The 16157-nt window shown below is 35.1% G+C and overlaps 1 protein-coding gene across 1 annotated transcript; it reads right to left on the minus strand.

The window, feature by feature from the left end:
- Positions 1 to 14323: 14323 nt before the first annotated feature.
- Positions 14324 to 15202, minus strand: LOC141632830 (uncharacterized). The gene has a single exon (XM_074445341.1). It carries the CDS (start codon positions 15200 to 15202, stop codon positions 14324 to 14326), a length of 879 nt encoding a protein of 292 aa, XP_074301442.1.
- Positions 15203 to 16157: the final 955 nt, after the last annotated feature.

The raw sequence follows: 16157 nt of genomic DNA on the forward strand, positions 1-16157 counted from the left end.
CGATCTCCTCCTTAAAAAAACACATGATACCTACATAAAAAAAAATTGAAAACCCGTATAATTTTCAATCAATATTCTTGTCTAAGTTCTTTATGGTATTCATCTCTTTCATTATTTGTGTTTATTGATTGATTCAGGTTTTTTTTATTCAAAAAGTTTTTGGATTTTTTTATCTTATACTATTCAATTCTGTTACATGCATTTTATAGAAAATATTTATTAAAATTGATTGAGCTTCATTATTTATTTTTGTGCGAAATTCTTTTTTTTTTTTTTGTTAATCTACTGATAATAATTCTATTTTTTTATGGTTTAGGGCTCGTTTGGTTGATACGAGAATTACATTGACGTGTTAATTTGAAATGCACGGGAGTTTAATTCCTACATTAAAATTCATGTGAATTACATACTTTATTTTTTGAATATAAAGTATTTATTTCATCTTGGTAGCAAAATTTTACTCCGTATTTGCCCATATTTATGATACAGTTTTCTATTGATTTTGTATTTTGAAATTATGTATGCCATTATTGATTTTTTATAAAGTAATTTCAGTGTTTGGAATAAATTTTATCCTTCGTTTCTTTTTTAATATAAAGTAATTTATTTGCCATTATTGATTTTTTTTGTAAAGTTGCAGAAGTATTAGTAGTTTTATTTTACGTAATTTTAATTAGCTATTTTCCATCTTATTAATTTAATTGAGATCGATGTAGTAATTTTATTATAGAATGTTGAAATTGATGTAATTATATTTATATAAGTCATTGTATATGTATTTCGGAGTATGAAACTGATGATGTATTTTGTAATTGAATTTAAACAATTGCAACCTCAACAATTATTGCTATCAATTAATTCCCATTTAGATCGTGGCCCTTAAAATCAGGGAAGAAAAAGTAGAATTTGACTTGTTGACTTTCAGCCACAAGCTGACACATCAGCTCTGTGGTTGTTTGTTTAATAAATAGGATTCAAAACACCTTTATTAATGTACACTTCATATAGTCACTTTGTTTATTCCTAACTATGATGTAGTAATGGATATATGAACACACTTGGGACAATTTTTTTTTTTTTTTTTTTAAAATTTTTCTAAATGCCACGTGTCAGATCCACACTTTCTCAACCCAGTTTTATATATATTAAAGATTGTAACATATGTAATTGTAAACATGTCTTCCATCCCGGCATTTATTAATGTCTCTTATTGTTAAGAAACCCAAATAGGATCGTCGATTTTATTCATGGTATGTCTTCTAACTTTCTTAGCGCATCTATATTATTTACTAATTAAAATATTTTATCTTCTATTTGATAGGTCTAAAAGAGGTTTTGGTTTTCGAATGGATGTGCGTCAATGCATACACAAATAACACAATCATAAAAAAATCATTCTATTAAATAAAGGTAATTAGCTAATTACTGAACCTACCACACAATTACATATTGTGTTTATTACATTAGTAACACAAACATGGTAATCCCGAGTCCCGACCTAATAGAGGCTATTACCTTTTCTTTTGTTTGTAGTAGACTACACGAATAGAAATATGAAATAACAATGAACTTTGTGAGTTGTGTTGAGTTGATCGTTGAGTGTATAATATGATCGTCTATTTCAAGAATATAGTATAAGGTTAAGTGCACTTCGTATAAGATGGTCGTTGAGCTCTTAATGGAAAAAACCTATTGTACTGGAAAAGTTATATGCTCAATAATAACATTATTTTACAATTTTTAAAGTTGCGGATCGTGTTTTGAGTTACCGTATACTACCTCTTCCGTTTCATTTGGTTTTTTACATTTGCTTTTTGCATAAAAATTTTAAAAGTGAAAACCAGTGGGGTATGTAATATTTTTATACATTAGATCGCCATTATCCACCCATGTGAGTGAACCTCATAAATTTTAGAAGGATAAGATGGTCTTTTAATGGGTAAAGTGATGTCAATATGAACAAATATAACGAATCAAATGGAACAGACTAAAAAGAAATACGTAAAGAAACAAATAAAAGGAATTATATATTATTAATGTTACTCCGTACTTAAAAACTAAAGCAAGAGTCTCATCCAACCTCTTCTCCATACTTTTTCCTTTATCTTTTAAGTCAGATTCAACTTTTAAATAATAATTTTAGATATACTTTTAAAATTTTAAAATTTTTAGTTTTATACCTGATAGAATACTAAAGTAGACTCGTGCATCGCACGAGTATTAAATCTAGTCTATATTATTAAAGGAAGGTTTTTTCGAGCAATGTGAGAGACTCCAACCTTTTGAAACTACCTAAAATAATTATAAATAAAAATATATTTGAAAATAATACTAATCTAATAAAATTCTATCATAATTTAACTACCTAAAATAATTATAAATAAAAATATATTTGAAGATAATACTATCCTAATAAAATTCTATCATGAGACTCCAACCTTTTGAAATTACCCTTACTTAAAATCAATACATATATATAAAGCAGAAACTTTTCGAGCGATATTAGAGAGTCCAACTTTTTTAGAATTTCTAACAAGAGTATATTTCGAAACAAATTTAATAAAATTATCCTAATAAATGTAGATTTCTTAATATTTTAATAAAATTATCCTAATACAAGTAGATTAAATTTATATATTAGAGGGTCCAACTTTTTTAGAATTTCTAACAAGAGTAGATTTTGAAGCAAATTTAATAAAATTATCCTAATGAATGTAGATTTCTTAATATTTTAATAAAATTATCCTAATACAAGTAGATTAAATTTATTTTAATAAGATTATTCTAATATAAGTAGGTGATACACAAATTACACAATGTAACCAATTATATAGTATATTAATAACATAAACATTATTCATATACTATATGTTAAATTTCATTAGTCATACTAACTGAAAAGTTTACTTAAACCTAAAAAAAGAGCTTAAAAGGTAATCGAAATTTAATTGATTAAGTAAAAAATATTTGGCAAACTAACCGAAAGGTAGTTGTTTTTTCTGGTAAAATTATGCAAAGTAACATAATAAGTTCTCTATATTTAATATTATAAATTGAAGGAATAAAAAAAAAGGTAACTTTTTTCTCACTGACAATCTTACAACAAAATTAAGATAAATGAAATTTTGGTGTCAAAAGCTTATTTCTTTGAAACAAAGCCTAAATATTAGATTTTTCATGATATCCCGACCTTCCTCATATTTAATTAATTACTTCTTGATGTTTTTTCTACCAATGTTTACTTGTTTTTGACTATATTGTTAGGAGTGGATCTCATGTTCCTTTTTTTTTTTTAAAAAATTTCATAATCTCCATTATAGCTATTGCTTTAGAATAAATATTAGCAATAATTAAGCATTGTAACACAAGGTACATATATACTCCAAAATCATGAGGAATAGAATAAACAAGTAATTGGTTCAAAATAAATGTTAGCTTTGCACATAAAAGTAAAAATTATTGTTACCTCTGCAATAAGAAAAAATAAATTTGATCAAAAAGGAAAATCTATCACAAGTGTCCAACTATATCGTATTTGTCTTGGATGTAGAGAATATATATAATTTTTTAGGCTCAAACTGAATTTTAAATCGAGCCAACCATGGGTGTTATATATGGGTAAAAATAATATCATAATTATTTGATAAAGCTATAGAATAGACGAGTATATGACATTTAAATGGAACGAAACTATTTTAAGATCTCCCTAAGTTGAAGCGGTTATGGTTTTCTAGATTTTTACCTGTGACAAGTAGGGGCTATAATTTTTCTATTATATACGGGTAGGAGAAGGCCTATATCTGTCATGTCTTATCCCCCATATGACATCCTTGCTTTTAGGAGTCATTTTTTATTTTCATTATGCAAGATTTGGTAGAGTATATTAGTTGGTGTAGACTTTAGAAGCAAGACTCATTATCTTTTAGGAATTTCACACTAAATGCATTACTTCATCCTTTTCACAATGATCTTCCATATTGCTTCTACACAATCGTCAATATGGAAATTTGACCATGATTTTCGACATATTAATGGTCAAAGTTATAAAAGTTGACCTCTAAGAAACAAGGTGGAAGATGTTTAAGAAGGGAAGGGAGTATGATTTTTTTAATATAACTCCTCTACCAAGTGTGGTATGCCGGTTATGTTGTTGAGGAATGAACATTAACTCTGTAAGAACATTATCTAACGGAATCTGGCTTATTATCAATCGCCATGGAAAATTCATATTAGAAGGAAAGATACTTACGGATTCAAAAGTCGCCAAAAGGTACTATATAGTAATGACTTCCTCGAATACAAAAATTCCTTTCGTTCATAAGGAGAGAAAATATATACGTTGAGACCATGCTACGTAGACGTGACAAATAGATAAGGTCGACCCAAACTTGACCCAATTAAATCTCGTGTCATATTCGTGTCGATCCAGTTACATTAAAGGGTCATTAAGCCTCAATCCTAACCCGTTAATTTCGTGGCATGTTTTCGTGTCATGTCAATATTTGGAAAGTGCAGGTTTATTTATGTGAGGATCAAGAAAAGTTGGGATTAATTTAGTAAATAGGTTATTCGTGTCGGGTTTATGTGTAGAGTTCTCAACCCAAGCCTAGCCTAATTAAATCTCGTGTCGTGTTCGTGTCAACTCACTTGCATAGATGGCCGGGTCATTAAATGTCAACCCAAACCCGTTAATTTCATGTTGGATTCATGTCGTATTTTCGTGTTGTGTTATTGTTTGTCTGCTCTAATGCTACGCCATGACAATAAACAAGAGTTAGGGACAGTCACTAAATCATGTTTAAAAACCAGTTCATATTAATGGCTAGCTTTATGTAGAAACATCAAGAATAACGTCGTCCGAGAGATTAAGGTTCTACATTGATGATAGAGACCAAATGTATCAAGGCCACAAGAAGGACATCATTTAGAGAGAAGTTTTCACAATTTACCAAATTAAGATGTCGTATTATATATTTTGCATGAAGTTTTTAAGAATAAGTAGTCAAAGACTATTTCGGTTAAAAATTGATGGTGCTAAAACAATAAGAACAGTAACTCTATAATCCAACTATATCTTTGAATGTTAGTATACAACTAATTTAGTTAAATATCAAATGCTACAACACTTTCGTTGCATTTTTGTTATAGGAGGTGATGATTAATCTGCCCTCATATAAATCAGCCCCCGAAATTTTGTTTGCTCCCATTTTTAGCATAATTTGACTTTATGTTAATTTAATAGTTATCTATCACCAGACTATGGTAACGTAAAATCATGTTTTCAGCGATGCCATAAAATATTTACTACTAACTGACATTATATATTATACTAATTTGATAACCCAACTATTTTAAAAAAAAAATGACATAAACTACTAACTGATATTATCACAGATTATACTACTAGGTGCCCGTGCATTTTATGTAATAGAATAATCAGAGGTATTTTGATTGTGTTTAAAGACTACTAATTCTATTGGAATTCAGTTCGGATTCGATTTTGCGAGATGTTTATGAGGAGCAAATACTCTTAATTGTAAATAGTCAAGGTAAAATTATGTTGTAAGAGATCTAACATTTTCTCTCGCACTAAATATATGTAATTATGATACTTGCTGTTTTTTGTTACATCATTGAGTTTTACGTAGTTGTAAAATAATTTGCAAAACTCATAAAGACATGTGTTCGTTATTAATGGTTCATATTGGCGAGCTCCACCATGTTTATAAAAAGAGCGTTTTGTATTTAATTAAAAACTGATTGTGCATGTAGGCTGTAACAATGAAAAAGCTAGCTACATACTAAGGTGCTGTTTGGCCTAGTTTATGTGAAATAGCTTTTATTTTCTAGAATGAGTTTTTTCATAAACTACTTTTTGAAAAATTTGTGGTTGTTTGGCCTAACTTTTGTAAAAATAGTTTCTTAACGAATTGATGTGTTTGGCCTACTACTGTTTTTTAGTTTTTTTTTAGTTTCTATAATCCTAAGAGTTTTTGGGAGAAGTAGAAGTAGAATTAGAAGCATCAATTTGGTGCTTCTGTTTCTAGTAGCTTTTTATTAACTTCTGACTTTTCAAAAGTAGTTTTTTATCTCCCTAAATTATAGTGTTTGGCCTTGCTTCTACTTTTACAATTAGAAAAGTACTTGGAAAGCTTGGCCAAATACCCCCTAAGTACAATAACTATGTCACTTGATGTTATACTAATTGATGACAAAACTTTTATGTTAAAAGTACTAATAATTCATAGGTTATCATCTACACCAATTACATAATTTTTTTTTATCAATGACAATATAGTAGGACTTTTTTTTATCAACTTAAGAATATATTTTTACAGATAATCCTAATGGAAGAACCGTCCATCGCACGGGCTTTCCAACTAGTAATTATAAATTATAAATAAAAATATATTTGAAGATAATATTAATCTAATAAAATTCCATCATAATTTAACTACCTAAAATAATTATAAATAAAAATATATTTGAAGATAATACTATTCTATCATAATTTATGTAGACGTAATTGATTAGAATTAAAAGTATGGAAAGTATTTAAAATAAGTATAAATAAAAATATATTTGGAGATAACATTGTGTAGATGTAATTGATTATAAGTTCTAATTTACGTAAAGACTATCAATTTGATTGTGTATTGGAGACTTACTCCCACTTTTTACATATATAAATAGGAGATATTGGTAGCCTAAGACAAACTTCTTTTTACGTATTTCCCCTCCCCATAGTATATTACTTCGTAGCTTTTTTACGCATAAAACATATTCTTATATTTGTTTAATTATATTCCGTAATAGGTTTACTGATTAATCTTCGTCTTTATCGCAGAATATATATATGAAGACTAAAGTGCGATATTCAATTTTTGGAGTTTTGACCATTGAGGACTCGGAAAGGACCAATATTGAATTCTTAAACCATAAGGATAATTAGTTTCGTAACGGCTGTGTGGGTGTACCTTAGGTGTTGAATTGTTGATTAATTATTTTATTTATTTTTCTATCCCACGTGTTTAACATGATTATTTTGAAATTTCAATGAGTTTTACGGCAAATTATGGAGTACTACGATGGTCAAATGAGTTTATATTGCAAAGTGATTGTTCACCTATTCACCATACAAATTTTAGAAATTGGATAAAAAAAGTGGAATGGGGAGAGTGGCTAATACAAATATGATGTGTTGCGTAAAATGTGTGACTAAAAATTTGAGCCCGTACGATTGTTATATTTGTCAAAGAATAAGAGGATTTAATTTATATAGTATTTTGCATATGTATATCTGTATAAACTCATCTGCTCCGATATTGACCCGTTGTCATTGGCCACTCCGCTTAACCAGATATTACTTTATACCCAAACAACCCCTGAAAACGCAACATGCATTTGGTGTCAACTTTTAAAGCTAAGGGCTCACGGTGTGTTATCGTAAATCGGAGGTTCTATATGTAGTGCCTATAAAGAGTCTTGACTCTTGAGTAATGTTTTCTAGATTTTCGCCTCGTCTATGGAATACTTTGGTATAGTCGGGAAGTGATGTAAGGTAAGTCTGGTAAATTGATAATGCTGAATTTTGATGGTAACGACTGAGTTATTGTAGCTCAAATTAGTATTTAACATTATCCGTCTCAATTTCAAGATAGAAAAGGCCGGGTTTAGATTATAATTATCGTATATATGTTGAGTTATAGGTTTGATTATGAAATTTTTTAACACTCAAGCACGAGTATTTATAAACACTCCAACGACTACACTGAAGCAATTCGCAAGAAGCAAAGCATCTAATGCTTTCCATTCTTAAATTATAATGGAATAAGTTTTTCCTATACTAAAATTGGACTTTCATAAACGCAATTCGCAAGACGATTCCATTAATACAACAAAGACCAAATGCCTATTGATTTTTATAATTTAAAAAATAAATATACGTCTAATAATAAAAAAAACAATTAGTTAAAAAGAAAATCAAACTCAATCGTTGTAATACTATGTATTTTGATAATAATTTATGAAAGTAATTTATTTAATTTAATTAAAGACATTTCTAATAGTAATTATAATAAGACATTAATTAAATAATAAATTAAGTATCCAAGTCGGGAATTGGGTTTATCTAATATAATATGGGCCGTGTGCTATTGTTTATTGGAAAGAAACTTCTTAAGTTGGTATGACTATAATCGGGTTTTGTATCGGGAATTGATATGAGAATAATAATATATAAAGGTAATTATAATTATAAATAATAATATTAAGTTATGACAATAATAAATTAGTAAATATTGTGTGAGAAAATCCTAGTTATGGTAAGATTAATAATATATGATAATAATAATAATAATAATATAATAGTAATGACAATTCCTATACTAATTAGAATAAGGTAAGTTATAATAGATTTCTATTTGGCCTCGCTTTCTCTATAATCCTACACTATAAATACCCTATTAAATCTGAGAAATAAATCAAAAATTAAGAGGAAGAGCTTTTGGAGACGGAATTAGCAAGCGGTAATTAATAGGTAAAAACTTTTAATCTCGTTTTATTTTCTTATTAAGCTGAATGTGAGACGATCTTAAGACGCTTAGAAACTGACCCAAACCTTGACGGAATCAGACCAAACTTTGGGAGGTGGTATGTGGGGTTGCAAGGGTTGGAATGGGTGTAGTGAGGGTGTCAGGGAAGGCCTAGGGTGATGGTGGCAGGCGGCTAAAGGTGGCTGGTCAGGGGGTGTTGCGGGTTAGGTCGTGGGTGGTTTTAGGGAGTAATTTGACCCTCTAATGGTCGAGTATTGACCTGGGCATGGTAGGGTTGTGATTGGGGGAGGTAGTCGACCACATTAGAGGTTTTGGCGTGGTGGCTGGTGTTGGTGGTGGCCGGAAATCGCGAAAACAAGGGATTTGACCGTGAGTGAGGATGAAGGGTACCATTAGAACCGTCGTAGACTAGGGGTGACAATAGTAGTGACCGTTGGGTGTGGGAGTTGCTGTAGTGGTTGTAGTCGTGGGCTTTATACACGGTGGGGGTGGTGGTTGGTTGTTAATGGCGAGTGGAAGCCGTGTTTTAGGGCATGCGTTTCTGGGCTGCTGGTGGTGGTTTGATGGGTGGTGAGTGGGTGTTTGGATGGGCCGTGGTGTAGGGAGCAGGTAGACAGGTCGGGTGGTGGCTGTGGTGGCTTGTGGTGTCGGGTTTGGTGGGTTTTATGATGGGTGTCGGTCACGGGTTCTAAACCATGTATTGGGTGGTGTTTGTTTGTTTTTGTGACGGGTTTTAATTAATTATTTTTGGGAGACTCGGGTTATAATTGTACCGGTTTTTTAGTTATCGTAAACCTTTAATAATTATAATAATCTTTAATAATTATAATAAATAATTAATTTGAATAATTAAATAAACGGGATAAATAAATAAATAATTAAATTGAATTGAATTATGATATTTTGATTAGGTGACGGTTGTGAAGAATTATAATCGGATTGCTTTAATTATTTGGATTGCTTAAGCTGCATAATTGGAATCGCTTGCCAGATAGGGATAAATCCTACTCAACTTTTACTCGATAATATTTGTTGGATGGTTTGTATTAAAGTGAATTGACCGTATGTGAATTGTGTTGGTTGATATAATCGTAATTGTTGGAAGAGAGAATTATGTTGTATGTCGGTTATATTGTGGTGGAGTATTGTTGTAGTATTAACAGATTTATTCTAGCAGACATTACTTATAGTAATGTGGAGTGGTTGAACATATTTATTCTGGCAGACGATTTTAAATCGTGTTTATTCGAGGCAGGCCCCAGATTGGTCTGCAGGCCATCTGGTGGATATTACTCAACTATATGTTGAGGCAGACATTACCTTTTGGTAATGTAGTATCTGTTTACTCACCTTCGGGTTGAGGCTGCCCCGGCCATGGATTGGCGGGATGATTAGTGTGCTAAGAAAAAGGGAAGGAGCACGTTGTCAGGGGGGTTGTGCAATGTAAAAATAAATTGGATTGTTATCGTATGTTTTTGTTGTTAGTATTTATTCCTACTCAACCTTGCGGTTGACTGTGTATTCGTGAACACCTGCGGTGAACCGTTTTATGGGGAGCAGATTTGACAGGTACTAAAGATTAGCTGACTTGGGAGCATTGGGATGAGAGCTTGACTTGGACCATAGCTGAAATCTAGATCACATAGCACAATTATATCACTCTATTTATTTCCGCTGCGAGTTGTAATTATTTTATATTAAGTTTTAGTTGATTAATCTGTAATAAACATGTAATCATTAAGTTTTTAATGTAAAGTACTTTGGTGAGTTGGACTTTGTTATTCACTACCTCGGGAAACCGAGATGGTAACAGTTCTATTTACTTGGGAATGTCTAGCTAAAGGCTCCTGAGTAAATGGGGGTGTTACAATCGTCTTATTAGTCATATGTTGATTTACTCCCTCTGTTTTTTATATACGGAGCATATCATTCTCAAACTTCGAGACGCTCATTTTTGTTTTCAATGTCAAAAAGAAAAAATATATGAAGTACGAAGTATACTCATATGAAAGCTTTCATCATAAGGAATTTAATAATAATTATTGCGTAGAATTAGTTTTAATATAACTATTCGAGTGCTTTTAGTAAATTAGAAATGTATTAGAATATGACTAACTTAGTTAGTGTAGGAATGTATAATCCCCTAATTTGGGTGATTATCAAATTGTTATATATATACTTGGAGGTTACAATGTGAACACATCCTAATTACAATATTTCGAAGATACGCTAGATATTTACATACTATAACAAACGAGATACAATAATATTTACTAATGCACCCCTGCAGTCGGAGCGGGAGGAGAACGGACGCTCAGGCTGGAACGAAACCAGGTAAAAAGATGGCGAGGAAGCCCCTTTGTAAACACATCGGCTTATTGGTACTCAGCCGGGATATGAAGAACACGGACCGTTCCTAGCTGAACTTTTTCGCGAACAAAATGAATATCAAGCTCAATATGTTTGGTTCGCTAGTGTTGCACCGGGTTGCTAGAGAGATACAGAGCGGAAATATTGTCACAATAGACTAGTGTGGCACGTTTAATAAGAACATGTAATTCAAGAAGCAAATTACGCAACCAACTAGTCTCAGCAACGACGTTAGCAACACCTCTATACTCTGCCTCGGCGCTAGAACGAGATATAGTAACTTGTCTTTTGGAGGACCACGAGACAAGATTAGCACCAAGAAAGACACAATAGCCCGAGGTAGAGCGACGGGAGTCCGGACAGTCCCCCCCCCCCCAATCGGCATCCGTATAGGCCGTAAGAACGTGGTTAGCAGATTTAGTAAAGGTAAGCCCATGATCAAGTGTGCCTTTAATATATCGTAAAATACGTTTAAGGAAATGAAAGTGTGGCTCACGAGGGGCGTGCATAAATAAACAGACCTGCTGGACAGCGTAGGCAATGTCGGGCCGCGTAATGGTTAAATACTGAAGTGCCCCGGCAAGGCTATGATAAAGACCAGGATCAGAAATAAGCGGGCCCGAGGACGTGCTCAATTTGGCGCCAACATCTACTGGTGTAGCTACCGGGTTACATGAAGACATGGGAGCACGAGCCAGAATGTCGCGTGCATATTGTTGCTGCAAGAGAAATAAACCCGAGTGAGTGCGAGTGGCAACAATGCCGAGAAAGTGATGCAGAGAGCCGAGATCAGACATTGCAAATTCTTGAGAAAGTTCATTAATTATCTTGAGAAGAAGCTGATCACTGGATGCACTAAGAATTATATCGTCGACGTAGAGCAGCAGGTAGGCGATATCAGAGCCGTGTTGGAGAATAAATAAAGAGGAGTCACAAACACTGCTGCGGAAACCCCGGGATAGAACATAGGATGCAAAACGTTGATACCATGCACGGGGGGCCTGTTTAAGGCCGTATAAAGATTTACGAAGACGACACACATGATGTGGAGCCAGTGGGTCCACGAATCCTGGAGGTTGGTGCATAAAAATTGTCTCAGCCAAGTCCCCATGTAGAAAGGCATTCTTGACATCCAACTGATGGATGGGCCAAGAACGAGTCACAGCTAAACTAAGGACAGTGCGAATAGTAGTCGGTTTTACAACAGGGCTGAACGTTTCATCACAATCAATACCAACCTGCTGAGTTTTCCCGTTCACCACAAGCCGAGACTTATAGCGTTGTAGAGTACCATCGAAGTGGTATTTTTGACGATATAACCACATACAACGTATAATATTAGCATCAGGAGGACGAGGGACTAAGTCCCAAGTCTTGTTATCAATTAAAGCACGAAACTCGTCTTTCATGGCGGCACTCCAATTCGGATCACGGAGGGCAAGGTGGGGGGATTTGGGTAACGGAGATATGGGTGGAGTTGAGGTGGCAGCGAGAATGCGAGGTTTGAATATCCCATGCATAGCACGAGTATTCATGTGGTGAGGGCGAAAAGTTGGTCGTGGGGGAGGGTCAGGCATGTGTGGGGTGGTGTGTGGTGTGGTGTGAGGTGGTGAGGTAGGTGAGTGAGTGAGACTGGTGGCAGGTGGGGTGGTAGCCGACGGTGGGGTAGTGACAGGAGGTGTGGCAGGCGTGGTTGGAGGTGAATGAGCAGGGGAATGGGGAGGGGAGTTGGGCGTAGTGGGTTCGGGCGTGGGTTGGGTTGGGGTTGGGGTTGGGTTTGGGTTAATGTGGTCAAGGACGGTGGGGGAGAGGGTCATGACGCTGGAGGAAGATGTAGTCCGTGGTGTTAGTTGTGGAGGAAGTAGCGTAAGGGAAAACGGATTCGTCGAAGGTCACATGACGGGACAGGAGAATCTTACCACTGGACAAGTCAAGACATCTATAGCCGCGATACTCGGAAGGGTACCCTAAAAAGACACATTTGGTTGACCGGGTTGCTAACTTATGTGGGCGTTTAGACGAGAGATTCGGGTAGCAAGCACACCCAAAAACCCGTAAATGGCTATAGGATGGATTTTTGTGAAAAAGAGCAGACATGGGAGTGCGAAAATTGAGGAGTTTTGTGGGTAGGATGTTATGTAAATGCACCGTGGCATGTAGTGCATCGACCCAAAAGGAGGAGGGCAGAGAGGCGTTATGAAGAAGGACTAGAACAATTTCATTTATACGTCTTATCATTCCTTCGGCTTTTCCATTTTGTGACGATGTTTGTGGACAAGAAAAGCGAAAGATTAGCCCATTAGCATTTGCAAATTGACGAAACTGGCTGTTATGGAATTCTTTTCCTAAGTCACATTGAAAAGATTTTATTTCACGTGAAAATTGAGTTTTGACATAGGAGCGGAATTTAATGTAGCATAGGCCTCGGATTTGAATTTTAAAGGATAAGCCCATACATATTGGGTGAAACTGTCAATTAAAATGAGATAATACTTGAAACCACTAGTACTTAAAACAGGCGATGCCCACAAATAGCTATGAATAATGTCAAAAGGTGCGAGAGTTTGCGATAAAGAGTCATGAAATGGCAATCTTTTATGCTTGCTTATTTGGCATGAATGACAAAGATGAGAGTTGTGCTCTTTATTACAATCAATAATAGAAGGAGACCTAAGAAAATCAATTATAGATGCACCGGGGTGACCAAGACGAGAATACCAAACATCCGATGCTTGGGCAACTAAGTGGAGGTGCGACTCAGGCTGGGACACGGTTTGAAGGGAAGACACGGGGTAAAGTTCTCCGTCACTGTTGCTCCTCAAAATCATTTTCCCATTCGTTAAATCCTTCACAGAAAAACCAAACGGATCAAACTCAACAGAAACATTATTTTCTTTAGTGAATTTTCTGACAGAAATAAGGTTTTTGATGATTTGTGGTGTATACAGGACATGGTTAAGGTGAAGGGTTCGGTCATTTGTGTGTATAAGGGAAGTGCCAGATCCTTTAACTGGAATGCTAGCGCCATTACCAACGTAAATCGAATTAATCGTGCAAGAATTGAAAGGTTTTTGTAACGTACCTGGATCGGCAGTGAGGTGGGAAGAAGCACCGGTGTCCATGAGCCACGGACCACCATATTCGGGTTGCTGGAGAGACATGGCATTAAAGGCCATCCCGAGGTCAGTAGGTTGAGAACCGTCATCTGTGGTCATGTAGGCTTGGCCATAGCTGCGTGAGGGAGTGCGTGAAGAGCCTCCGCATTGAGATGCATTGAAGGAACCGCCAGGAAACTGCTGCCACGGTCGCCAAGGTGGAACCCAGCCCGAAAAAGTGGGGTAAGGGCAAGGAGGAGGAGTCCACGAGGAAGGCCAAGAGGGATATGTCGGCCACGGAGGCTAACCAACAGAGGACAAAGAATTACCTGAATAGGCGCCAGTGTTGTTGGAGCTTTTGTTGTTGTAGCCTCCTCGATTGTAGCCGCCCCTGTTGTTATTGTTATTGTTGCCACGACGACCACCTTGTCGATTGTTTTGTTGCTGTCGTGGTTGGTAAGATGGTTGTTTGTCAATGGGGGAATCCGGCCAAGATGGCTTGGATGCAGCCGGAGGTGCCACAAGGGCAGTCTCAATGTCATCGCGACTCGATTTGCGATGTTGTTCCAATTCGAGCATGCTTCGAGCCGTCTCGAAATTGGGAAGTGTTTGGTTGATGTAGGCAGCAACGGTGTCGTATTCAGATGGTAAGCCTCGGACCAGTTTTAAGACTAACCTTTGTTCGCTGACGGCCGCATCAACATCCTTTAATTGCCCTGCCAATTGACGAAGTCGTTGGCAATACGCATCGAGAGACGGCAAAGATGCAAGTTTCAGATTTGAGAATTCTTGCTCAAGAGCCGCTGCTCTTGCCCCTTTGTTGTTTAGGAATATATTTTTGACGTGGTTCCATGCTTGGTAAGCAGTGGCGTCTGGTTCCAAAACACGAGACAAGAGATCGTCGGAAAGAGTACCATAAATCCATTGGAGCACGTGAGCGTCGACTTCGGTCCACGAGTCATAGGAGGCATCGGTCTCGGCCGGTGCAGGAGTACCGTCAATGTGATTTAGGACTTTGTATCCGCGGGCATGAAGGGTGAAGAGATTCACCCACGATGCGTAAGAGACTTTCACACCGTCGAGAACCCGTACCTTATTTTGAATGTTGGTAACGGTGAAGACGGGGTGAAGGGAGGCTTTTCTGGTGGGGGATTTGTCACCGGATGTGTCACCATGAACCATTGTAGCGTGAGGCTAGGGTGATGGAAGGAGGGTGCCGAAGCAACGCAGGAAAGAAAGAAAAAAAAGAAAACGGTAGGCAGGTCGTTAACCCAGCTCGATACCATGTAGAAATGTATAATCCCCTAATTTGGGTGATTATGAAATTGTTATATATATACTTGGAGGTTACAATGTGAACACATCCTAATTACAATATTTCTAAGATACGCTAGATATTTACATACTATAACAAACGAGATACAATAATATTTACTAATAGTTAGTTTGGAGTTGGAGTTTGCATCGAGTCTCTTTGTAAACAGAAGTTAACATTTCTAATGGTTATTCTGTAACTTGGCGTTTACCTGTGGTTCAAGAGACAAAATATTACAAGTGGTCTGTGCATCACACGGGCATTAAATCTAGTATCTATCTATATTAATAAAGAAAGCTTTTTTTTTTGAGTGATTACAGAGTCTCCAACATTAGCAAAATACCGCAGATTAATAAATAATGCTAAATAATTTAACTCAAATAAAGAATTGATAAAAAAAAATAGAATAAATCTACTAGATTTAAAAAGAAATAGAAAGATAAAATTTAGAATTAGAATAAAGATTATAACTAACAAAATTAATCAGGGATCAAATTCTTCTAAATGATGGTTACCAAAGAACGTATGACGCATATGAATTAGATAAAATTAGTAGAAAGAACTTGGTTCGAAGAACAAAATTATAAGGCATATAAGGGATAGACGTCTAATACTATTATAATTGTACTCCCTCCATTCAACTCCACTTTACATGTATTTCATTTTCGTCCATTCAACTCCACTTTACAGGCTTCCTTATTTGGCTAAAAAAATGACAATTCTATCCTTATTTAAAATCTTTATTTACAAAAAATGCCACCCAAACCCCACACTAACCCACCATAAAACCCCACCTTTATGTTTTTTTTAATATTTTTAACC

This window comes from Silene latifolia, chromosome Y, assembly GCF_048544455.1.
Source record: "Silene latifolia isolate original U9 population chromosome Y, ASM4854445v1, whole genome shotgun sequence".
In the NCBI taxonomy this organism is placed as follows: Eukaryota; Viridiplantae; Streptophyta; class Magnoliopsida; order Caryophyllales; family Caryophyllaceae; genus Silene; species Silene latifolia.